At 42.1% G+C, this 25,180-nt stretch overlaps 1 protein-coding gene across 4 annotated transcripts in view; it reads left to right on the top strand.

The window, feature by feature from the left end:
* The window catches only part of PDZD4 (PDZ domain containing 4), a 91,412-nt gene that overhangs the window by 51,830 nt on the left and 14,402 nt on the right, over positions 1-25,180 (top strand). For 2 of the 4 annotated variants that reach the window (XM_075184832.1, XM_075184829.1), the window contains exons 2-5: positions 17,922-18,181; positions 20,195-20,285; positions 22,408-22,506; positions 24,492-24,554. In XM_075184832.1, coding sequence (XP_075040933.1) covers positions 17,922-18,181; positions 20,195-20,285; positions 22,408-22,506; positions 24,492-24,554 — 513 coding nt within the window. The remainder of the gene's footprint in view (positions 1-17,921; positions 18,182-20,194; positions 20,286-22,407; positions 22,507-24,491; positions 24,555-25,180) is intronic. The other 2 variants (XM_075184830.1, XM_075184831.1) reach the window with 2 other exon arrangements.

Below are 25,180 nucleotides of genomic sequence, written 5' to 3'. Positions count from 1 at the left end.
AGGCCTGACATACGAGTGCAAGTAGGCAGTCGGTGGGTTTGCTGAGACCAGGAATTGGTTAGTTGAGTAAGATGGTTAGGGGATCCCCAAGGGCCCATACTCCAGTGGCCTGGAGGACAACTTCCAGGGTGAAAAAAGTCACAAATTATTGGACAATCCCACCAGATGAGGAGGGTGTGCTTATTTTTAACTAAATTTGTCTACCCCCACCGTGCTGTACTTCCTCCTCTGTAGCAGCTGGCCATGTTACCAGAAAGGTGCTTCTCAACCATTCAGAGTTGAGTGAGAGATTTTTGGGAGTTGCTAGGCAGAAATGCACTTTCTAGTTTCTTGAATTTACACACTGGGCAGTAATGTGACAGTAACTCGGATGATTGCATTCTCAGCTTTTTTGTCCTTTACGTGATCCCATCAGGAAACTGTCCTAAAGATGTGGGAAGAGAATCAGCAGACTGCAGTGGAGTAGGGAGCTAATGCTTTACTTTCTAAGAGAGCTGCAGTGCACTGATCCATGTGTTTCCCCCCATGGCTCTGAAAATGTCAAATTTAGTGAGCCTTTAAAATTACCATGTGCAAAATCTATGTGCTGTATAAAATCGGGTGCATTTGAGCACCCGGATATGGCATTTGTCATGGAGAAGGCACATGTTTTGCACTTTCATAAATTAACTTTAATAGGGGAGATTCAGTTTTATGTAAAGTGCCTGAAATCTTGCCTCATAGAGGTGTGAGCAAAAATAAGCCAACATTTTAGTACCGTATTAACCAAAAGTCCCCGCAGGAGCACACGGCACAAGGATTCCGCGGTAAATTGAATTCCCCCAATGACGGAGACTCAGTAGGGCTGATTTACTAACATTACATTACATTAAGGTGCGACATTTGCACTGAAACATAGCAATTATTTTTTACCTGTCTAGCGCATTGATTTCCAATTCCAATTCTCAAGTTTTTCCAACAGTCCAGATGTTAAGGATATCCATGTTTAAGCACAGGTAGTTAAATCAAAAATGACTGCGGCAATAATCAAGTCACCTGTACTCAGGCTCAGATATCCTTAACACCTGGGGCTAGATTTACTAAACTGCGGGTTTGGAAAAGTGGAGATGTTGCCTATAGCAACCAATCAGATTCTAGCTTTCATTTATTTAGTGCATTCTACAAAATGACAGCTAGAATCTGATTGGTTGCTATAGGCAACATCTCCACTTCTCCAAACCCGCAGTTTAGTAAATATACCCCCTGGTTAGTTTATGGGCTTGAAGTGGAGTTAGGGACCACTGTCCAACCTGGACAGACTAAAAGATCTTAATATGTATAGTTTGGTGCCATGACTGGAACGTGGAGACATGATAGAAACTTTCAAATATATCAAGGGTTTTAACAAGGTACAGGATGGAAACATTCTTCAAAGGAAGAGAAGTATTAGAACACAAGGACATGCACGGAGACTGAAGGGAAGTAGGTTCAGAGGAAATCTGAGGAAAAATTACCTCACAGAAAGGGTAGTGGATGCATGGAATAGCCGCCATCAGAGGTGGTAGGAGCTAATACAGTAGAGAAATTTAAACATGCTTGGGATAGACATAAGGATATCCTTACAAAGATTAAAGGACCAAATAGCGCTTGAGGTTACCATAGGTTAATAAAAAATAGGCAGACTAGATAGGCCAAGTGGTTCTTATCTGCCATCAAATTCTAGGTTTCTGTGTTTCTATGCAAGGTAGTTTGGTTGCTATGGGTTAAACTAAATGTTGCACCTAAATGCAATATCTCACTGGAAAACTGAGGCATCCTAAAGTGAGGCTGTGTTCAATCATCATATCATGCAAGTAAATGGGAATTTCTGCTCCCATATCACCCTTAAACAATTCCCCAGTTAGATTGCCACATGCAGCATGTGAATACCTGATAGCTGTAATGACACAAGCCACACTGCACAATCATCATATGCTGACTGAGCTTATCATCACTTTAGAACAATTTTTTTCTTCGCTATTGAATAGAAAATAAAAAGCTATCCATGTTGCCAAAAGAAATTGATATATTTCCCCCCTGATAAATATAACATTTACTTGGTTGGATTATGGAATGAAAAAGTAAATTCCAGAAACAATGGCACAAGACTATGAAAACAGGTCAGGTCCTACAGGTAATAGCCAGGACTGCAGGGGTTAAGCAATAAAAGCACTTCAATCTTACATGACAGTGCCGCCCTATACCTAACATGTAGCATTTGTCCAGAAATATCTTGGATGATCATATCCTAGGAAGGTTCTGTTTTCTTGTTTGTATTGGTAAATTGTTATTTACACCCATCAACCACAACATTAAAACCACTGACAAGTAAAGAGAATAACCTTGATTATTTCATTACAATGGCCCCAGTCAAGTTTCAAAGTTGTTGAAGTTGATGTGTTGGAAGCAGGATAAATGGGCAAGCGTAAGGATGTGAGCGTCTTTAACAAGGGCCAAATTGTGATAGCCAGACGACTGGGTCAGACAATCTCTAAAACGGCAGGTGTTGTGGAGTGTTCCCGATATGTAGTAGTTAGTACCTACCAAGAGTGGTGCAAGGGAGAACAAGTGGTGAACTGGCGACAGGGTCATGGGTGAAAAAGTTAATGCTGGCTATGATAGAAAAGTGTCAGAACGCAGCCGTACACTGGTCAGAGCGTCCATGCTAACCTCCGTCCACCGCTGAAAGTGCCTACAATGGGCACATGAGTGCTAGACCTGGACTGTAGAGCAATGGAAGAAGGTGGCCTGGTCTGATGAATCACATTTTCTTTTACATCATATGGACAGCCGGGTGCGTGTGTATGAAGAGATGTCACCAGGATGCATTATGGGAATAAGGCAAGCCAGCATAGGCCATGTGATGCTCTGGGCAATGTTCTGCTGGGAGATCTTGGGTCCTGGCATTCATGTGGATGTTACATTGACACGTACCACCTAACTAAACATTGTTGCAAACCAAGTACACCATTTCATCACAACAGTATTCCCTGATAGCAGTGTCCTCTTTAAGCACGATGATACGTCCTGCCACACTGCAAAGATTGTTCAGGAATGGTTTGAGGAACATGATAAAGAGTTCACGGTGTGAACTTGGCCTCCGAATTCCTCAGATCTCAATAGGATCGAGCATCTGTGGGATGTGCCAGATACCACAGGACACCTTCAGAGGTCTCGTGGAGTCCATGCCTCGCCAGGTCAATGCTGTTTTGGTGGCACAATATTAGGCAGATGGTTTTAATGTTGTGGCTGACCAGTGTATATGTTGCATACAGGGTGTTTCAAAAAGATGGACTCAATTTAAAAACAATATATTTCTTGATGGCAACATGTTACAATTACACAAAAGGTTACAAACGGTTTAATGAGTTATCAAATTTTACTAACCATTTTAGAAATGCTTTATGTGCCCTCCGCCTGCTGTATGAACAACACCGAGACGACAGTTGAATTTGTCCCAAACGCCTCTCAGAGTGTCTTCCACTGAATTTACCGCAGCCGTGATTTACCGCAGCCGTGAGGTCATTCAGATTAGTTGCTGATGGTGGCACGAAAACACAGTGTTTGATGTATCCTCACAAGAAAAAGTTGAAGGGTGTAATGTCTGGGGATATTAGGGTTCAAGTGTGTAGCGCCAAGTCTTGGAGGTAAATGTATCAAGTTGAGAGTTTTCCGGCGGGTTTGAAAAACCAATCAGATTCTAGCTACCATTTATTTAGTACATTCTACAAAATCACAGCTAGAATCTGATTGGTTGCTATAGGCAACATCTCCACTTTTCAAACCCGCTGGAAAACTCTCAGCTTGATACATTTACCCCTTGGAGTCCTGTGCGACCTATCCAACGTTGAGGCAGTGTGTCATTTAAACAACGCCCAATCTGCAGTCGCCATATAGTCGTATGAGGGATCACAAGTTCCCGCCCGGCACGACGAGTGGACTTGCGCGGGCTATACAGGAAACTCACTTGAATTCTCCTCACCTTTTTCTGTGAAGTGCGTCGTCGCCCTGCGCTCTTCCCCTTACATAAACAGCCTGTTTCTTCAAAGTGTCGGATCCAAGGACGAATGCTCTTTGGCATTGGCAGATCAATGCCAAAATGCCGTTGAAACGCAACATGCACAGCAATTACGGATTCAGTTTTGTTGAGCTGCGGAACGCAAAACACCTTTTGTTGCGGTGTCGCCATCTTGTGAACGACTGCGGCTAGGGGCCGTTGGTGTGCTGGGAGAGGCATGTAGTGGTAAGAATTTGAAACTCTATGCCCCGCCTTTTCAATTGGTAAGCGTTTCATTCATGGACAGTTCGTGGTTGCAGAAATATAGCGACTTCACAATGGGTCCATCTTTTTTTTAAAAAATAAATAAATAAATATATATATAATTATATATATTTTCTATGCTCCCTCCATTATTCAAGAGAGAATCATGGCAGCTATGACGTAGGAATGAGGCTGTCTGGGAGTGAGCATAGAGAAATACAAAGCACGACTCTCAAGTTGAGTCACCTCATTTGCATACAGGGCGCGTTGGGTTTCCTGAGCAAAGGAAGCGTAGAAAACACTGATTCATTTGTTTTTAACACTTACATAGTGCACAGTGTCATTATATAAAGAACAAATTACCTCAAAATGTATCATTAGAGAGGTCGCTCCTCATAAAATAGAGTGAGGACCACAATGCATTGCAAATATTATACCCTATTTTGCAATACATATGGGCTTGAAAAGGACTGAAGCAGAAAATACAGAAGAGCAAGCACTTAGGCACGCAGTGCCCATCTTCCTCGCCTATCACTCAACTGGACATTTTGAGTGGCAGTGAGGACAAAAATTAACATATTAAGATTAACGATGTAGCTTGAGGGTGCCGTGTCCTTAAACTGTGTTGGGCGTTTACATTTTACATCCTGGCAATCAAAAGTGATTTTGTGAGGAATGCTGGAATAAACTATAGACTTCTGCTCAAACACAAAGTTGGATGTTTTTCTGGACCACAACACAAATTCTAGAAGAGAGAAGGGGGTCAGGGGAGGCAAATTAAAGCGGTTTAAGACAATATTTGGCCCTGGGTAAATATTATATAGACAATCCCCATGTAAAGCACAATGGATATATTTACTAAACTGCAGGTTTGAAAAAGTGGAGATGGCTGATGACCAATCAGATTCTAGGTAGCATTTATTTAGTACATTCTGCAAAATGACAGCTAAAATCTGATTGGTTGCTCTAGGCAACATCTCCACTTTTTTCAAACCCGCAGTTTAGTAAATATACCCCCAAGAGTAAAAAAAAAACAAAACATGAATTAACTTCACTTTATCACTGGTGCAAATTGTACTATAAAATGATTTGTAGCATAAGGGTAAGCAAAATAAGAGCTCTCTTATTGTTGGATAGTTTTAGGTTTTAGATTTAGGCTACACACTGAAGAATTTTCCGACCGACCTGTTATCTCAAACGATTGTACCTATGACTGAAGTCCCGATCAGTCTGGCAATTCATGCGTACACACAGACACGATTTACCTTCAGATCTGTGCTCTTCATCTGGTCCTCTAGTCTTCAGAGAATGACAGCACAATAATCGCTGATTAAAATGCCTTGTTATAGCTATCCACATGTGCTAACGAATTTCGTTCGCTTCTGTGACTCTGAAACGAAACATTCTGTATTAGAACAAACAAATTCTACAGCACTCTCTACATTTATTCACCAGGACATTCATTTCTAGCATTGGCTGAAAAGAGCACAATTCTGTAAACTCTATGGAGATCATGAGCATGAGTGCATACACACTGCATGATCGCTCGGTGATTGGTCGGAAAATATTAAACAGTACGACCAACCAAATGAGCCGACAATCGACACTTTGGAATGACTTTCAACCATCGGGTCATTATACACACTAACCAGGACTAGATTAACTAGATTATAGTTGTACTTATCATTAATTGTTATGCATTAAATTTACACAAAATGGAAGATATTCTTCTTTAAAACAAAGTGTCTCTAAACATTCTCAGGCCTTAGGTAGAAGCTCTTATAGGCCTTCTCCTATGCAGAATCCAATATTTGAAAAGTCTACCAGGTGGGACCAGGGCAATGGCCAATCTTGACTTCGTATCAATATGGCTATGACTGAAAGTATTGCACCATGTGACAAGAACAGGGTATGTATACATGCGCATATGTATAGAGACAGCTATGTAAGGTCTAGCAAGTCTACAGAAACATAAAGGAAACGGAGTCTACGGAAACATAAAGGAAAAATAAAGGCACTCATTCTAATTTCATAGAATGCCATACTTGCCAACTTTCGGCAATGTATTCCGGGAGAGGGGCGTGACTAGAGGGCGGGAGAGGGATGAGGCGGCAAAACACGTCATTTTGGCCCTGCCCCCGCGACGAAGGTGCCGTTTTGTCACGGGGGCGGGGCCAAAATGCCTTGATTCGCTGCAAATCGTGTCATTTAGGCTAGGCAGGTTCAGGATGTGGGAGACTTGCCTGCTCTCCCGGGAGTCCGTGAGACCAACCCGGGAGAGTTGGCAAGTATGTAGAATGCATAGTAAAATAGTAACATAATGGGTCACTCCTGAGGCGAGCAAGGCTTGCTAGAATCCTAATGTTATTACAAATCACTACATAAATACATAGAAATAATGTTGAGTGGCTATTATTATTATTATTATTAATAATAATAATAAAGAAATGTCCACTTTGAGAAAGTACAACATCCCCCTCCACTATTGGGTGCAGTGGCTATCCACATATGCTGTCACACAGGCCTGCCACATTGCAAAATCTTTAACACCCAATGCATTAATAATGCAATGTTCACGGGGCTGTATATAGTAAGGGCAGGAGTTCCAGCTGAGGACCCCTGCTGTCCTGCTAGTCATACAAGGGGGGTGGGGTGTTGTGTAATACACTCCCTAAGGTGGACATCCAATTAGATGTGATTGCTTGTGTTTCTAAGGGCTAGATTTACTAAGCTGCGGGTTTGAAAAAGTGGGGATGTTGCCTATAGCAACCAATCAGATTCTAGCTTTCATTTATTTAGTACATTCTACAAAATGACAGCTAGAATCTGATTGGTTGCTATAGGCAACATCCCCACTTTTTCAAACCCGCAGCTTAGTAAATCTAGCCCTAAGACTATTTATAACCGAGACAATTTTAATATACAGCAAACAGACTTGCAGCAAATGGTTCAGTGTGGAATTGTTATCTATTGTGTTGTCTGTAAAATTTGTGAACAGCTTTGCACATTCTGATCATTTTCACACCTCGTTTTGTTTTCAAGCTCTTTTCCTAACTAGAATGCAGAATAAATGAATACATGCTGATGGGCTTGTCTCCATATGTATATTGTTAATGCCTCTGAGTTGCATAACTTTGTCCCCTATGGTCAGGATGTTGGGAGATGTAACCTGGTCACTGCCACTGAATGAGCCACTCCTGCTACTGGTGCGCGGCACTGAATTGTGACAAGGTCATAAGGTCATGCCCTCATTGTCACGCGCTCACCACTTCCCAATCAGAATTTTTGGGAGGTATGTAGCTTTAAGTATATGTCACTTTAGTTATAAAGTTTATAAAGGTCAGACCACACTCCCATTTTTGACAGGAATAGCCCCTTCACAGATATGAGAGTAGGGGCTTCAAGAGGGGTGAGGGGGCCTGGCAGTGGTGTTAAGGTGAGAGCAGTTGGTGCTCCGGCCCCTTCAGAGCCATATTGTGGGCAAGGGAGAGTAACTCAGAAGCTATTGGCCTGTGCAGTCACACTCCTTGGCCTGGACAAGTGGAAAAGCTTTTGAAGGGACTGCGTACACGGCCTAGAAGCCTGGGGGGGGGGGGGTGGCATAAGATGCAACTGCATTAGAGCCTAGAAATCCTCTCGGGAGCTCTGTCTGAGAGTTAGATAATGAAAGCAACAGAGTTCCCAAAGCAACAGTGTAGTCAATAGAGCCTCATTTCACACTTCTGCAGGAAGACCGTAGTATCACATGTACCTGTGTATGAAGTAGAGATCATACATGCAACTTATTTTAATGTTATGTAGTTTTTATGGTGCTTCTGCTTTATACCTCCAACTCACACAGCCTAAAACTGGTGTTGAAGCGAGTTAGTGTTATAAGGGGGGTGACATATAATTCTGCTTTACCTGATCTCTGCTTGATCACTGGATTCAGTTTGTCTGCTTCTCTGGACAGCCTCGTGCCTCCTGGACTGGGGTAACTCCTAATAGTTGTCCCTGTTATTTATCTGTATCAGTCATTACATGTTGCTCTGTGGACTTTTTCTGCCATGATCCTTTAGATAGCAAATATACTTGGCTTTAAGTGATGGCGGTGTTACAGATCGGCAATATATTAGTATTATAGTAATATCACAGTGGTAAGGCGATATGGCTATTTTTTATTACTGTATTGACTGGGCCGAGCTGCGGGTTATCCCATCATGTAATGCATACTTGCCAACTCTCCCGGAATGTCAGGAAGACTCCCGAAATCCGGGTCGGTCTCCCAGACTCCCGGGAGAGCTGGCAATTCTCCCGATTCCCGGCCGGCTCTGCAAATTTAAACGGAGGGGGGCGGTGCTTTGTGGCACTGTGTGTGCGTCATTGTGGCCCCACCCCCTATTTTTATTGGCCGAAAAAAGTTATGCCGGCTTTGAGGGCTAACGACACAATTCTTCAAGCCCCGCCCCCACACACCCACCTGCCTCCCGGACCTCCCGGGACGCAAGTTGCCAATGTTGGTAACTATGATGTAATGTCACCACAACGCTGCTTTAGGGTGTACTCGCAGTCTCCAGGGATGGTAAAAGAGAAAAGTGAGGAGAGAGAAAGAGCGGGGGCTGATATCTCAAGCCAGAGCCGCCATCTGGCTGGAGATGGCCATCTGGCTGGATACAGAGAGTACAGCTGTATGGGGCCCACCAGCCCTATATATATTTTCTACATTTTTTTTATTTATTGTTATCTATGTCATTATCATGATAATATATCTCTTAAAATCGTCGTCATGTAGATTTTTTTGCTATTGCTTAAGCCAGCTTTGGGGGTGTTATGAAGAGGCAGCACTGTCTAGTACACTACAGCCATTAAGACTATTAGGGTAAATCAGATCCTAGTTATCATTTATTTAGTACATTCTACAAAATGACAGCTACAATCTGATTGGTTGCTATAGGTAACATCTCCACTTTTCAAACCCGACGGAACTCTCAACTTGATACATTCACCCCCTAAGTGGTCTATATATATATATATATTACCAGCCCCATCACAGCGATAGGTTGGATTTCTGAATGGTCAATCAGAAAAATAAAAAAATCACTTATCTCTTGTATTTATCAAAAAAATATATAGCAGAGGCAGTGAAACCTTACTCACTTGCCCAAACCAAGTGGTAGAAGTTCACTTGGGTTGGGCATTTAGTTCCACTAATATAAAAGAAAACTGAAATAAAGTATAAAAACAGATTTTATTTGTTTTAAAACTTAAATACATTAAAAAATTATTATATTATTTATTTTTTTTGATGTGTTGTTCTGTTAACACCATCCTGAGACAGCTTTACCAAAACAGCTGGAGGTAGCTTATGTCATGTATAGGGCAATGCGATTTACAAGCAATAGGACACTACCCTATGACACTGAGGGGTAGTATAAGGGCTTGTTCATATGGACATATCTGCAACAGAATTTTGGGCTATGTTGGTCCATGGTCCACTTTGAAAAAAAATATAAAGAAATAAAAACCAAAAAAATAAATATAAATATATATATATATATATATATATATATATATATATATTTCTACTTACCCAGCAGTCTCCATCACAAGCATCTCCATTTCTATCACTGGCAGACATCTGTGTTTCCGCTTTCCTCTATCTCCCCCCAGCCCTAGGCCTCTTATCAATGAAGCTTTAATATAGCTGAAGAGCACTAATGACTGCAGCTCCTCCCACCACACCGACTTACTCTCTGCTTATCTTTTCCTGATGCTCTTTAAATCCTTAGAGTACCTTGAGATTGGAAGCTCTTTGGGAACATAATTAACAAATCCTCCCTCCAACATATACAGTCCATACTCGGACAATGAGCTCAAAGCAAAGTGAAAGCATCAATTATATACAATATAGAGCCAAGGACATATACTGGTCGATTTCTGTCAATGCACACAGGCAAGACAGCCTTTTCTAGGGGTACAGGAAATAAATAAGTCACATAAGCATTATATTTCAGGAAAGCAGAAAGATTAGTTAAGAAAAGGCAGTATAGCTATATGACAGATGTTTACATTACAGGTAATTAAGGGGACCATGTATAATATGTGCAATGCCTTGTAGTTAATTATTTGAGTCAGTAAAATAATGTGTAAAACACAGGTAAAAACATGTATTTTGACACTAGTGGGTATCGAGCCTTAATGTTATAAAATAGCATATTATCTAAATGTCTTGGGAACACTGCAATGTAGGGGAAGAATTGTCCAGTCCTTGCTGCTTGTGAATTTTGCTCAGTTGACGTCCACATTTATCCCTAGATTATAGGATTCAACATTGTCAATCACACAATTCAGTTACCACCCTTACAGAAAAGTGTCTGTACCGTAAATACCGCACAGCATGTGTTTATAGTCTGATCTGAAACAGTGGTAATCTTATGGTGTCCTTCTATATTCCTTACCATGTGGTTACACCTTCAATAAACCCCTCTACTGCTATTTGCATTTAATTTGTCATTGATACACTCCCCTTTACATGGGACGGGAGTGCTGTATAAATGAATCATAGTACAGTTATGGGACTGTAACACATAAAGAGATGCGGGTCGTAAATAAAAATTTTCATTGTAATTAAGTCATCCATTCAAAGGTGACTTTAGGTAAACGGTAAATCCCAGTATTTTCTGCCAGCCTAGAAACATACTGTACTACTATGTCACACTGATTCTAGTTCAACAGCAATTGTAGTAGTAACGTAGCTTTTATTGGAATGGCGATCCATCTTCACATTCACCTGAGCCCCTTCCTTCCAAATGGTCCCTCTTTTTTGGTTCTGATATATTGTTCTATATGGATCAAAAGGATACTTGCCAACTCTCCCTGAATATCAGGGAGACTCCCTGAAATAGGGGCGATCTCCCTCACTCCCTGAAGAGTCTGGCATTCTCCCTGATGCTGAGCCAGTACAAGACGTTGTTGGCTTTCCATCTGTGGCATGATGACACAGTTCAGAAATTGTGTTCTATGTCCATATATTGATGCCTATGGAGGTGGCCATTTTCATGGAGACCAAGATTTAATCAAAGACTGACAGGTAAGACAACATGACTTCAGTAATGGAGACAGAAATGTAAAAGACACTTCAGTCTCTAGAGATTCATTAGCTGCTTTTCTTTAACGCATAGTTGCCTACTCTCCTGGAATGTCCGGGAGACTCCCGCATTTCTGGAAGACCTCCCGGGAGAGCAGGGCAACCTACCGGTTCTCGTCCCTGCAATAGATAAGTGACGGGGAGGCGGGGCTTAATGACGCAAATATTGAGTCATCGTAGTCCCACTCCCTGCTGTAATTGGCCAAAATTGTGACAACCGTTTAGGGGGCGGGGCCAAAATGATGCGATTCATCAAGCCACCAGCCGCACGCCCACCTCCCCCAGGATCTCCCTGAAGCCAATGAGGAAAAGTTGGCAAGTATGATCAAAATATCAATATATAATAGTATTAATAATCCATGTATATTATCATGTGTTGTGTATTATGTGCTTTAGTGCTTTGTGTAAGAACCTGTGTTTTATCTATCCTATATCCAATGTCTAAGTGTTTCGCTATAGTTGCCAAACATCCGTTACCTCCAGGGAAAGTCCCAAGATTAAAAGATTTGTCCTTATTTTTCAATACTGACCAAATGTACGATAAGGGAGGAAGAGGGAATTCAATTAGCCGCAATGTGTCTCCGGAACGTTTGTGAGACACTTTGCGGCGGGGATTTGTACTGTGTGCGGTGCGATATCTGCACATGACACATCGCCGACAATTGAATTTCCCCCTAAATGTTCTTTTTTGCATCACATTAGATGCATTTTTTTTTTTACCATCTAATTTTATTTTCTTGCCTTTTGTAGAAGAGGGTTATTTAAAATGCAAAAAAGTATGTCATTATCAAATTTAGTAAACGGGACAAGATGGGGACTGTGGTGTCACCTCCACAGTATAAAGCTTGATATGCCTAGTTGTACAGGCTCAGCAGCTAATTGCCTCTGGAATCTATTTTAATAGGTTGGCAACTAGGTCTTGCTTCTCTATGAATGGAGAAAAAAAGATCTTTTTATAGCAAATCTTAGGTTCTCCCGGTTTCCACCTGAAATGCTGAGAGGTATGCAAATATACCTCATTACACCAAATATTTAAATGGGAAACCTTGAATGAGTCTGCATTATATAGACCGTATGACCCCCACTGTACCCCGTCTTTCAAAGACCTGCACGGCTATGACCAGACTGCAAAGTATGACAAATGAGGCTGAATAGGACGAATGCACTTAAAGGGCGACAGGGTTTGTAGTAAGCTGTACAAATACCTGAAGGTGTTAACATGGGTTGGCCCGACCAATGTGTAATCCAGTGGGAGGGACCTTGATTGATATAGGAGGCTGCACTTCCTGTTCTGGTTCATTCCACAGCACAAGATCCCACCCGCCCACTCCTTTGTGTAGTATTTTCGGTTATGTTGCGGTAGGAAGGCACTGCGTTCAGCGGCTGATTTGTGGGCGCACTGGTAGTTGTCGTAGGTCACTGCCCCCCGTTGAGGCACCAGTAACTCCCTTTTTGGCCCTTCGGTGAGGAGGGTCCCTGTTCGACTCGGTGAGGGAGGGCAGAGTGAGTTTTAAAGGGGGCAGTCACTCTGACGCCAACTCAGCGCAAAAGTTATGTTGGGATTTGTTCCCCGTGGTGGTGGACGTACGGCGGTTTGCGCCAGTCCACACGTGATAGTGTTTGTCAGCTTGAGAGTTGTTTCGCAGTGCCCTTTCTCCGCCACCATAGGTCTAGTTAAAATTAAAATCATAATAAAATTTCTGGCAATTTTTAATAACTTATACAAGTCTCCGTGTGTTTATTTGCATGCAAAGGTTTAGAATTATAAGGTTGATGTAAGGTTTACGGAGCATACACGGTGAGCCCTTTAATGTTACAGAACCTTGACCTAAGAAAATCTAAGTGTCTTCCAGACAAACCGAGGTGAAATATAAAAGACAGAGCAGACGTGGATGCGATTGCTGTCACTTTCTAGGAACCCTATTATTGCATTATAATCTCACATCTTCCTTAATGTTCTGCCTCCTCTCTCCCCGTGTCCTTGCTGTCTGCCTTTCAATCTCTTTTGTCTTTCTTCCCTGCTCTCCTGCGCGCTCATTAACTCTCCCTGTCACTGTTTCTCTTCCCAGTGTCCTGAAGCTGTCACTGTTACACAGTTTCTTCTAATAATTACACAAGCAGAATGCCCCTGGCCCCCCCATCATTCCGATGTCCGCCACAAACCTTGTCCCGTATATCCCCAATGCCCCCATCCCCCACACACACACACACACAAAAATCCTCTCTGTTGCCTCCCAACTGTGTTTCGTTCCTTCAGCAAAGGCCCAGTTTCCATGACAACGGCTGCTGTGTATCAATAAGACACAGTGAGCAAGAACGCCATTGATCGGTGTCTGATAGAGTCACAGGCTAATGGCAGAGTGCTGGGTGGTGTATGGAATGGGAGGGGGGGGGGGGCGTAAAGCAACATCTGCATCTAGTGCATGGGAGACAGATGAGGGGGTGAAGGGAAGAATAACAACCATTTTAACAGAATATGAAGCAGATTGTAGTTTATAGCCAAGAGGCAGAACCCTGGATAATAGTAATATCCCCAACCTAAACACAAATTACAAGCTGGGTAATATGCAATCCTGGAAAAGTACTAATGGGGGAAAAAAAGTCAATTCATGATAGTGGAGAATGGTTACCATTAGTTGATAATGGTTATCTATCTACTACCGGATATATAAAATAAATATTATTGGAAACAGTGGTTTTCATGCATTTGAGCTACCAATATTTCTCATACTATAGAATCTCAAATACATTAGAAGCTGTGACTGATTAGCCATTTCTCTCAACCAGAGGCGGAACTATCGAGCTGTGGGCCCTGGTGCAGGGAGGAGGGAACTGGGGCCCAAATCTCGCTAGTGCCCCGCGCAGTAGGGTCCATTATCTGCATGGGTTCCGCGGCACCCACCTGCTGTACCAATGGTAGTTCCCCACTGCTCTCAACAAGACTTTGTGTTGGCTACAGAGTGGTGGAAGTTTTCTCTGAAGATCGCATCCAAATAAAAATCAATCAAAATGAACCTACCTGTCATGCCATGAACTTTTCCATAAATGCCTTCGTGTTTAGTTCAGAAGATGTTACTGGCGGTGGAATGCATCTGGGGCGATGGATACTGTCATACAAAACAGGACTTTGGTTTAAATTTTACTCTTTTGCACAGTACACCCCTTGAGATTTTTCCACCTCTCCGCCAGCACTGCCTCACTTCTAGTTTGCAGAGACATTTCCAGTGCATGCTGTCACTTGTAGTGCCACAAGAACGGGCTCTATATTTTAATATTTTTACCCTCATACCCAAAGGTCTGGGGTACCACAAAGGGACATAGTGCTACTTGGCATTGTGCCGGGCATCACTAGGTAACCGGGCTGGCTGTCGGAGGACCAGGCTGATTCTGCATAGCACGGGCTGTTACAGAAAGGGAGGAAAGTTTTGTTTTTTTTACATTCGGTATTTATTTATGCAGTTTACGCTATCTTGTCGCTTACAACCACCTCTTTACTCTGATGGGTTTTCAAACAGATAAACCGCAGCATGATAAGTTTCATGTTTTGCACATGCACAAAATGGGGAAGCGATTTTTAATGTGGCCTTTTGTAAAACAGCGATTTTTCTTTTTTTTTTAAACATTGTGGCCTTTAGTAAACTGGAACATTTGTTTATGTCCATGTTTTACTGTTCTCTCTCCCTTCAAATAAAATCACAACAATCATTCCCAATAGAATGTTCACTTACATTTGTTTGATTCCCATTAGTCTTCAACAGTCACTCTCTTTAACATAAGGCACTGCAGATAGGATAGGGCACACTTGGACAACCTGTGGCTCTCCAGGTCTTGTGAAACTACAAGCCCCAGCATGCTTTGCCAGCCGATAACCGGCAGGGTATGCTGGAACTTGTAGTCTCACAACCATTGGAGAGCCACGAGTTTCTCAGGCCAGAGAGTATCTGAGTTACTCTAAAAACTGGGCAGAGAGAGGTTTTTTTTGAAAATGTATAGACCACTAGGGCAAGATGAGGAATTGGATAGTTTATTAAGGGAGTAGATGAAGCGATGTCAATCAAAGTTCAGCCAGGAGTAGTGACATTGAGGATAGCTTGCTTGGGGCATCTCTCAAGCACATAGTTAGGGATGTGATATACAAGGAAGGAGATAAAGATATTGTACACTGCCTAAACAACTATTTTTTGCTTTGTATTTACTGTTGAAAATTCAATGGCGGTCACCTATACTAGAGGAAAAAGATATACTCTACTGTTCAATAGCCACGCACACTGCAGAAGAGGTAGTAATTGAACTCTCAAAATGAAAACTAGATGGTACACATTCAAGTGTATGAATAGGACTAGGAATAGTGCAGCACCATTATGCAAACTGTTTAACCAATCAATGCTGCTGACATATATAATTCTAAATGACTGGAGAATGGCAAAAAATAGTTTCACTGCACAAAAAAGGCGTGGGGGTTGCACATCAATAGTGAGACTCAAAGAAATGATGAGCTCTAAAGCACCATGGATTTGCTGTTGGGAGGTCATGTCAAACGAACCCAGTGGATTTACTCGACTTGATAACGAAAGTCATAGATCATGGTGGATCAGTGGATATAGCTTACTTATATTTCAGCCAAGCATTTGATACAGTACCCCACAATAAATGAATTCTGCAACTGAAAATCCTTGGATTTGACTCAAAAATAGCAGAATAGAGAAAGGTTTGGCTAAAGATAGAGTGTTGTAGTCCATGGTGTAAGCCTAGAAGGGCTAGTAACCAGTAGAATACCGCTAGTAACCAGTTGAATATTGCTAGTAACCAGTAGAATACCGCTAGTAACCAGTAGAATACTGCTAGTAACCAGTAGAATACCGCTAGTAACCAGTTGAATATCGCTAGTAACCAGTAGAATACCGCTAGTAACCAGTTTAATACCACTAGTAACCAGTAGAATGCCACTAGTAACCAGTTGAATACCACTAGTAACCAGTAGAATACCGCTAGTAACCAGTTGAATACCGCTAGTAAACAGTTGAATACCACTAGCAACCAGTTGAATACCACTAGTAACCAGTAGAATACCACTAGTAACCAGTTGAATACCGCTAGTAACCAGTAGAATGCCGCTAGTAACCAGTTGAATACCACTAGTAACCAGTAGAATACCGCTAGTAAACAGTTGAATACCGCTAGTAACCAGTTGAATACCACTAGTAACCAGTAGAATACCGCTAGTAACCAGTAGAATACCGCTAGTAACCAGTAGAATGCCGCTAGTAACCAGTAGAATACCGCTAGTAACCAGTAGAATACCGCTAGTAACCAGTAGAACACCACTAGTAACCAGTTGAATACCGCTAGTATCCAGTAGAACACCACTAGTAACCAGTTGAATACCACTAGTAACCAGTAGAATACCGCTAGTAACCAGTAGAATACCGCTAGTAACCAGTAGAACACCACTAGTAACCAGTAGAATACCGCTAGTAACCAGTAGAACACCACTAGTAACCAGTAGAATACCGCTAGTAACCAGTTGAATACCACTAGTAACTAGATGAATACCGCTAATAACCAGTAGAATACCACTAGTTACCAGTAGAATACCACTAGTAACCAGATGAATACCGCTAATAACCAGTAGAATACCACTAGTTACCAGTAGAATACCACTAGTAACCAGATGAATACCGCTAATAACCAGTAGAATACCGCTAGTAACCAGTAGAATACCGCAGGAGCCAGTAGTGAGTCCTGGTTTGTTGTACGTTTTCATTAGTGATAATACTTGTGGTCTATATAAGGTCTATAAGGAAAGGTATGTCTTATTACAGATAAAACAAAGATTTATAACGGGGTTGATATCCCAGAAGATATGAGACCGACTTAGAGAAAATAGTGGAATGGACTATAGTGAGCAGTTCTCAAAATGTAACATGATGTGGGACACAAGAATCTTTAAGTAGAATACAGAATTAATTATCCACAATTAATGATCTATCACCCTTTCCTAGAGACAGGGTGACCGATCCATGGGTGGGGACTCGTATAGTAAAAGAATTCAAAAATGCATGGGATAAAAATACAGCTATTGTTAAGACTTAGGTAGAAAATATTCAGAACAAACAAATGCCCCCACCCCCCAAAAAAAATAACATAAAAAAGGGAGGACGAAATGGACATATGTGTTGTTGGTTTTTTTTACCTACTAGCATAAAAATACATGTGACTAGTGTTTTCATACATTAGTTTGAGTGTTGTGTTTGCGGTTTTCATGCGTTGCCTGCTTCTTTTCTACATTCAAAGCAAATCCCACGAGGCCTCCATCTGTCACCCGAACCTCAAGTTCTTACATTTGTTAACCGCTGTGAGCTAAACGCATTCATGTTAGACTTAGATTGGGTATAAGGCCTGAGACACAAAAATCTGACTAGAGAGAGGACTGAAATTGTTAAAAATTCCTGTTTCTATGTAACTTGCACTGAGACCGCAGAGAACATGAAATGTACATTTTCTGCTGTTTCACAGGTGAATGGAAAAGACCTTTCGCGACTCTCCCAGGAGCAGACATTTGAGACGTTACGCACCACTAAAGACCCTCTCCTGATCCAAGTGCTGAGGCGCAGCCCACGTATGAAGGGAGCTCTGGCCATTTCCTCCCATGACCTTCAATTTGTGGACAGTGGAACGCAGACGGATATCACCTTTGAGCACATCATGACCTTGGGAAGACCGAGACCCCCCAGCCCTGCCATAGTTGTCCTAGAACCGTATGTACTCTCAGAGCTGTGAGTAGAGACTCTACTACTAATGAGTGAATAACACTGTGCACTGGAATATTTAGGATGATAGAAACTGCAGTTACCATATAGGTAAATAGGCAAATGTCTAGTGCAGGATTATTCTGAGGGCATTATTGGTGTTATTATTATTATTATTACCATTTATTTATATAGCACCACTGATTCCGCAGCGCTGTACAGAGAACTCATTCACATCAGTCCCTGCCCCCATTGGAGCTTACAGTCTAAATTCCCTAACACACACATACACACACACACACAGACACAGACCAGGGTCAATTTTGTTAGCAGCCAATTAACCTACCAGTATGTTTTTGGAGTGTAGGAGGAAACCGGAGCACCCGGAAGAAACCTGCGCAAATACGGGGAGAACATACAAACTCCTCACAGATAAGGCCATGGTCGGGAATTGAACTCATGACCCCAGTACTGTAAGGCAGAAGTGCTAGCCACTTAGCCTCCATGCTGCCCCATGTTAAGTTTATTTTATTTACTAAAAAAATAAATATAGCAGAGGAGCTGTTGTGACAAAGGGTCATAAACACGTGGGATACAAATTGCTTTTTTTGGGCATAATCATCATCTGCTCTTTATATAGCACCACTAATTCCGCAGCACTGTACAGAGAACTCACTCACATCAGTCCCTGCCCCAGTGGAGCTTACAGTCTAAATTCCCTAATATAGACACAGACCAAGAGAGACTAAGGCAACGTGCTGCCTGCATAATAAGTCACAACGCCTGTGTAGTACTAGATATTGTACCCACTGAAATGGGAAGAGCTGTAAAAATTTGGTGAGGTTGCGCCTGTAGCACTTACAATCGTAACCTACACTGCTAAGCCCAAAACAGGCCACCTAGCTACATGCCCATATCATAGAGGTTGATGTAGATCTGTTGGCAAAATGGGTGTAAATTACTTGGAAAAATAACATTTTTCCACCCATAGCAGAGTTGTACACATCTCGAGGTGTGTACAGGTCCACATCAGCAGCATATGCACCTGGTTTACAAGTCATCATCATCAGTGAACATTTGTACCTGCCCTATAGCAAAAAGAGACCCCCTTTACTGTACTTGGCTTATATTGGAACACCCATCGCTCCCATCTAACCTCCCCCGGCGCAGGCGAGCGTAAGTATCAAAATCGTGCAAAACTGCATAGGCACATATGTGTGTGTGGACAGTTTCTTGGCATGTGCAAAGCAATTCCATGCAAGATACTCTATGTAAACTGGCATGTCTAACTCTTACGCCCCATTATGCCTTAAACATTGACTCAAAGGCAGCCATGTACATGCATTTGTACGCTTGCGAGCAGGGCCCTCTTACCTCTCTGTTTGTATGTATTACCCAGTATTGTCTTATTAATGTTTGTTCCCAATTGTAAAGTGCTACGGAATTTGCAGTCGCAATATAAATAAATGATGATGATGATGCATCCTCGTGACAATGCTGTCAATGGGGATGCATATTCGTTATCCTGTATACTATCCCATATAATCTCATACACAACCCTTTACGAAACTCTAAAACTGCAGCAGAAATGTTCTTTTGTGACGTTACATTTACATAAATGCACCTAGCTTTTTTGAGAATGCATGGATTTGTGGTCAAAAAGGACAGCGTTGTGTGGGGGGGGAGTACAAACGTTTGTTAGGGAGATAATAAGGAGCTCTCTTGATTTTTCCAACCCTTCTAAGGGCGGATTAGGTGTACGAGGGAACCATATTTTTGCACTGAAGTTCGAAAGCAAGAATTTATTCTGTGGGACGGATTTAAACAAGATAAAGGTGTTTAGATGGTGCATGTACAGTGGTGCTCCTGTTTTACGAGGGGGACACAGCCTTTTCCTTCCAGCAAAAGGACTAAATTCTCTCCCACCTCTAAGGTCCTTGAGACTCACACATGACCCCCTTACAGTTTCGGATTATTTGAGAGTGCAGCAGGGTAAGAGACAGCTGATGTTTATAATGTTGACTTTTTTCTCCCTTGTAGACCTCCCATTGGGAATGAGTTCTATGAGCAAGCTGAGTATATGGATGGAGTACAGCCTGAAGGAGAACGCACTGATGAACTGGAGTATGAGGTGTGTTGCAGTTGCTGTTGTATTTACAGCCCATATGTGCACATTGCACAATGTCATAAAGCCCAATATATTTATCTCAAGAATTGTTACTATTCTCTCCCTCTTGTTTTGCCTCCCTTTCTTGTCCATATTCCCTTTAAACTCTACCCAAAAATCCTTTTCCCCCACAAAAGTGTTGGTGGCCATTCCAAATAAACTCAGTGATGTTCCCAACATTCATATCTGCTGTAATTTAAAACGTACAACTGGGTATGCTTCTATTGTTCCTATTTTGTGGTGTTGTCCGTCACTGAGAGCCAAAATGTTGCAAACTTTTTTTTATCCTTGGTTAGTTACAATGTGCATTCACAATACAATCAAGTTATATTTAAAATGCACAGCAGCAGATGCTTAAATGCCAATCTCTAACCATAGTATTTTTTGTCCACCTTAATTTTAAAAAAATCTATACTTTTATCAGTCTCTTAGCCTTCATGGTCTGCAGATAATTGTTTGCAGATTCTAAGCGGTATATTTACTAAACTGCGGGTTTGAAAAAGTGGAGATGTTGCCTATAGCAACCAATCAGATTCTAGCTGTCATTTTGTACAATGCACTAAATAAATAAAAGCTAGAATCTGATTGGTTGCCATAGGCAACATCTCCACTTTTCCAAACCCGCAGTTTAGTAAATCTAGTCCTAAGTGTTCTCTTTGAGATATATGTGTATTTTCAATAAACGATTGCTTTAACTATGTCATAAAATATATAAAAGTTTTTCTACTATTCTACTTTTGTTACCTGTCCTGTATAGGACTCCCATAACTGGGAAGACTGATCTTACTAGAATTCTTTGTCCCATGAGCCCAGGATAAAGATTTTACTAGTGGGCTCTCATACTTCTTGTTTGTATCACACAAGGGCAGGTTGGGCTGGGAGGCATCTGCCCCCCAGGCTGGTCCCATAGTGAGGTTCCTTAGGCTGGATCATTGGGCCACCTGCATTTTTGTTCCTTTAAAAGTTTCCTAATAGGCTGCTATAGAGTCAAGTCTTGCCCCCGGGCTAAAATATGCCAGCCCACCGTTGGTACCACGTATCTGTTTATTGACCCATAACATTTTTAGATCAACTTGGTCATACACCTCGCTTTTTATTGGGACTACCTCTTTGGAAAAAATTATTATCTCATATAGATATTATTTATAGCTTCTCTTATGCAATGGTTACCCCCGGTCCTGGAAGGCCCAAGGCAAATGCCCTATTTAACACTTTATAAAACCCAGGTCCCGGCCCGTGTCATCTGATTGGATTTTATTGTTGTGCTTAAAGGAAGGTGTATATTTATATCGGTGGTACTTGTGATTCCGACTACTACGTAACCGACAATGAGTACATAGACAAACAAATTGCGATTACTATATCGGTGACATAATTTTAATCCATACTTGCCAACTCTCTCGGAATGTCCGGGAGACTCCCGAAATTCGGGTTGGTCTCACGGACTCCCGAGAGAGCTGGCAAATCTCCCGCATCCCACTACTGGCACGCCAAAATGATGTGAATTGCGTCATTTTGGCCCCGCCCACCGCGGCAAAATGGCATTCTGTCACGGGGGCGGGGCCAAAATGACGCGTTTGGCCACACCCCGCCCACTCCCGCCCTCAAATCACGCCCCTCTCCCGGAAAGTGCTATGAGAAAGTAGGCAAGTATGTTTAAATCTTGACTTACATTAAAACAGACGAGATTTCCAAACACACTCACCTGCAAACTGGTGCAAATTGCGAACATACAGCATGCTGCCACTTCAGTTTTACGTCAGACAACAGAGTGACATTCAGACTAGGACCCGGCAACTGGACAAATCTAAGGATTAGTGTTAGGCGCCAGGTCCTGCCATTGCCGCTTTAAATTCATAAATCTGAATGTCACTTTGTTTTCTGACATAATCCTGAGGTGCCACCATGCTGGAATAACGTTTATATTTTTCAGCCCCATTAGAACTCTATTTCTTACCTATGCTTCTCCAACCCCTCATTCCATTACATCACCCCTTACTATCCTTAGGACCCCGTCACGTATGCTGCAGCACAATCTCTGTCCCACTATAATTCATGACTGTCCTCTTTCCTCTCTCTCCTTCAGGAAGTGGAGCTATGTAAATCCAGTCATCAAGATAAACTTGGGCTAACGGTTTGTTACCGCACTGATGATGAAGAAGACCTGGGGATTTATGTGGGAGAGGTACGAGGCTTTTGAATCCTACTCCTAGTTCTATTATTGACACTAATCTCACATATACTCTGTTGGACTAGTTATTTTTGCCTCACCTTTTTCGTACAGTCTTTTTACTGTATTATCAATTAGTAATTTACTGTTTGGCAAAATGTTGCTGTAATTGAGTTTCACGGTGGTAGAGGCGGTTTCGCATCGGCACAAAGTTCTGGCGATACAATTTTGCCGTTCCATCTTTGATGCACTATGTTTGTTAATTCACGTTTTTCAGAATGTATAGATCTGTAACAGTCAATTCATTCTTCAGTGTGGTGTGACTGAAGTCAGGTTGCAAACGCTTGAGACCAAATTTCGCCTGAAATAATGCAAAATTTTGCAAACAAATGGGGAACGAGGCAAATATTTCATGGAACAGTTCTGCAACTTTCACTCATCTCTACTCCTAAACTTACTATGAGTTTCTACTGTCTACACCGTTTTATCTCTGCAGGTACCAATGAGCAATTTGTCTGCATTTATCCTCCCAGACCTCTCTGCAACTTTTGCACTGTGGACTATCCTCTTCTACTGCACACCTATCTCTCCCTTGGCCTTTACAAAACTGTCCGCACTTGGTTCACCCCTTATTTCTTGAACCAATCCTTCTCCATCTCTACCTCAAGTTCCTTCTTTCACTTCTAAATGGGGTCTCACAAGGCTCCATCCTTAGCCCTCTGCTGTTCTTATTCTACACATTTTCTTTTGGCAAACTAATCAGCTCCTTCCATCTATAGTACTAGTTATATGCCATTGAAACCCAGCTCTACCTGTCCTCTCCCTCCTCTCATGGATTTCCAACTGTCTCTCAACCAGCTCTCCCGGATGTCACATTGCTTTCTCAAACCAAATGTGACCAAAACCAAGCTCATTGTCTACTATCAATCATAATTTACCACCCCTTCCTCACTGTTGACAACACCATGATCTCCACAATTCTTCAAGCCCGCTGCTTGGGCATCAATTTTGATTTCTCTCTCTTATTCACTACACACATCTAAGCCCTCTCCCACTCTTGTTGCTTCCATCTCTGGAACATCGCCAGGACTTGATCCTTCCTCTCCTTAGATGTCACCAAAAACATGAATCCACTGTCATTATCTCTTGCCTTGATTATTGCAATCTTCTCCTATCTGGCCTCCCCTTCACCCTCTTCTCTTCTCCTAAATCTCTGCTTAATGCTTCAGCAAGGTTGATCTTTTTCTGACACTGCTCTGTTTCTACCTCCCCCTCTGCCAATCCCTCCACTGGAATCCAATTCAAACTCCTCACCCTCATCTAGAAAGCTTTTGCCCACTCCACTTCCCCATACATTTCCAACTCCATCTCACTCCCAACCCCTCTGCTCGGCCAATGACTGCCGCCTCTCCTCCCTCTGATTACTTCTCACTCCCGCATCCAAGATTTTTCCCGTTCTACTCCCCATCTCTGGAACCTACTCCGTCAGACTCTCCCCTAGCCTCCAATGATTCAAACATTCCCTCAAGATTCACCCATTTAGACTATCAGACCACTGTCTAAACCCTCCCCACCGTACCCCTTCCGTCATCCCCTCCACATGTCACCCCCTCGTTCTTCCACTAGATTATAATTTTCCCAAGTAGGTTCCTTCTTTCTTTTGTAGCCTCTCTCTTCCCCACTTGCTTCCTACCCCTGTCTTGTCACCTGCCGTTACCCTTACCATCCTTGTAATTGCCTGGGAATTGCCTTATGACTTGAATTATGTTACCTGTTTTTTCAGTTCTACTTATTTCTACTACGTTTTTCTTATCTGTTGTTTGTTTATATGCACTATGTCTACCTTGTTTGTACTACTGCCATGTATGGTGCTGTAGAACCTAGTTGCACCATATAACTAAACGCTAATAATAATAGATAAAAACTGCAGCTATGCGGCTAAAAAACAGTGAGAAGTTGAACATAAGATAACATATTTATGATCCTTTTCTTTCTAACAGGTGAACCCAAACAGCATTGCAGCAATAGATGGGCGCATCAGGGAAGGCGATAGAATTTTACAGGTAATAAGGGAGCTACAACAGGAGTAATAATGTATAATGATGCATTATCATTTGAGACCGCAGTTGGCCAGCTTGTGTTTTATAGCTAATGTTTAATAACAGCCAACACCATCTTTAATTTCAGGATGTGGTCTATCCCAATAGCATGGCAATAGACAGTTCAGCCTTTGTCCCCTATAGCTTGCTTATTACACAAACACACACAAACACGCACATACTTGTTTTTATTGCATCATGAGCACCCATGTCTGGAAAATGGCGTGTAGGGACACCCCTTTCCTAATGCCCTGTCGACAGAACAATCATAGGGGTATGTGTAGGAGCAGTTTGTCACCAGAGTTACCACATGAGATTTACACTTTGACACGGTTAGTCATGAGGCACGCAACACATAAACCTCATCACAGCCTGGACCTCCTCTCTTTCCCAGGATTTCCTCTGCTCTACTTTGCAACCTGAAAGGAAATAAAGTGGTCCATTAAGGCTCCGTAAAATACAGAGAAGGCAAAGTGCTTCTGCCTAGAAAAACTGTGTGCTACACCTACCTGTAGAAACCATGGCTGGGCACTGGTCCCATGTTGCCAAGTCCATACACCGCCTCTCTTCTGACGTGGAAGTGTTGACTA

This window comes from Mixophyes fleayi, chromosome 9 (genome assembly GCF_038048845.1).
Source record: "Mixophyes fleayi isolate aMixFle1 chromosome 9, aMixFle1.hap1, whole genome shotgun sequence".
In the NCBI taxonomy this organism is placed as follows: domain Eukaryota; kingdom Metazoa; phylum Chordata; class Amphibia; order Anura; family Limnodynastidae; genus Mixophyes; species Mixophyes fleayi.
Note: the sequence above shows the minus strand (reverse complement) of the source record. Positions and strands in the feature narration are given on the sequence as shown.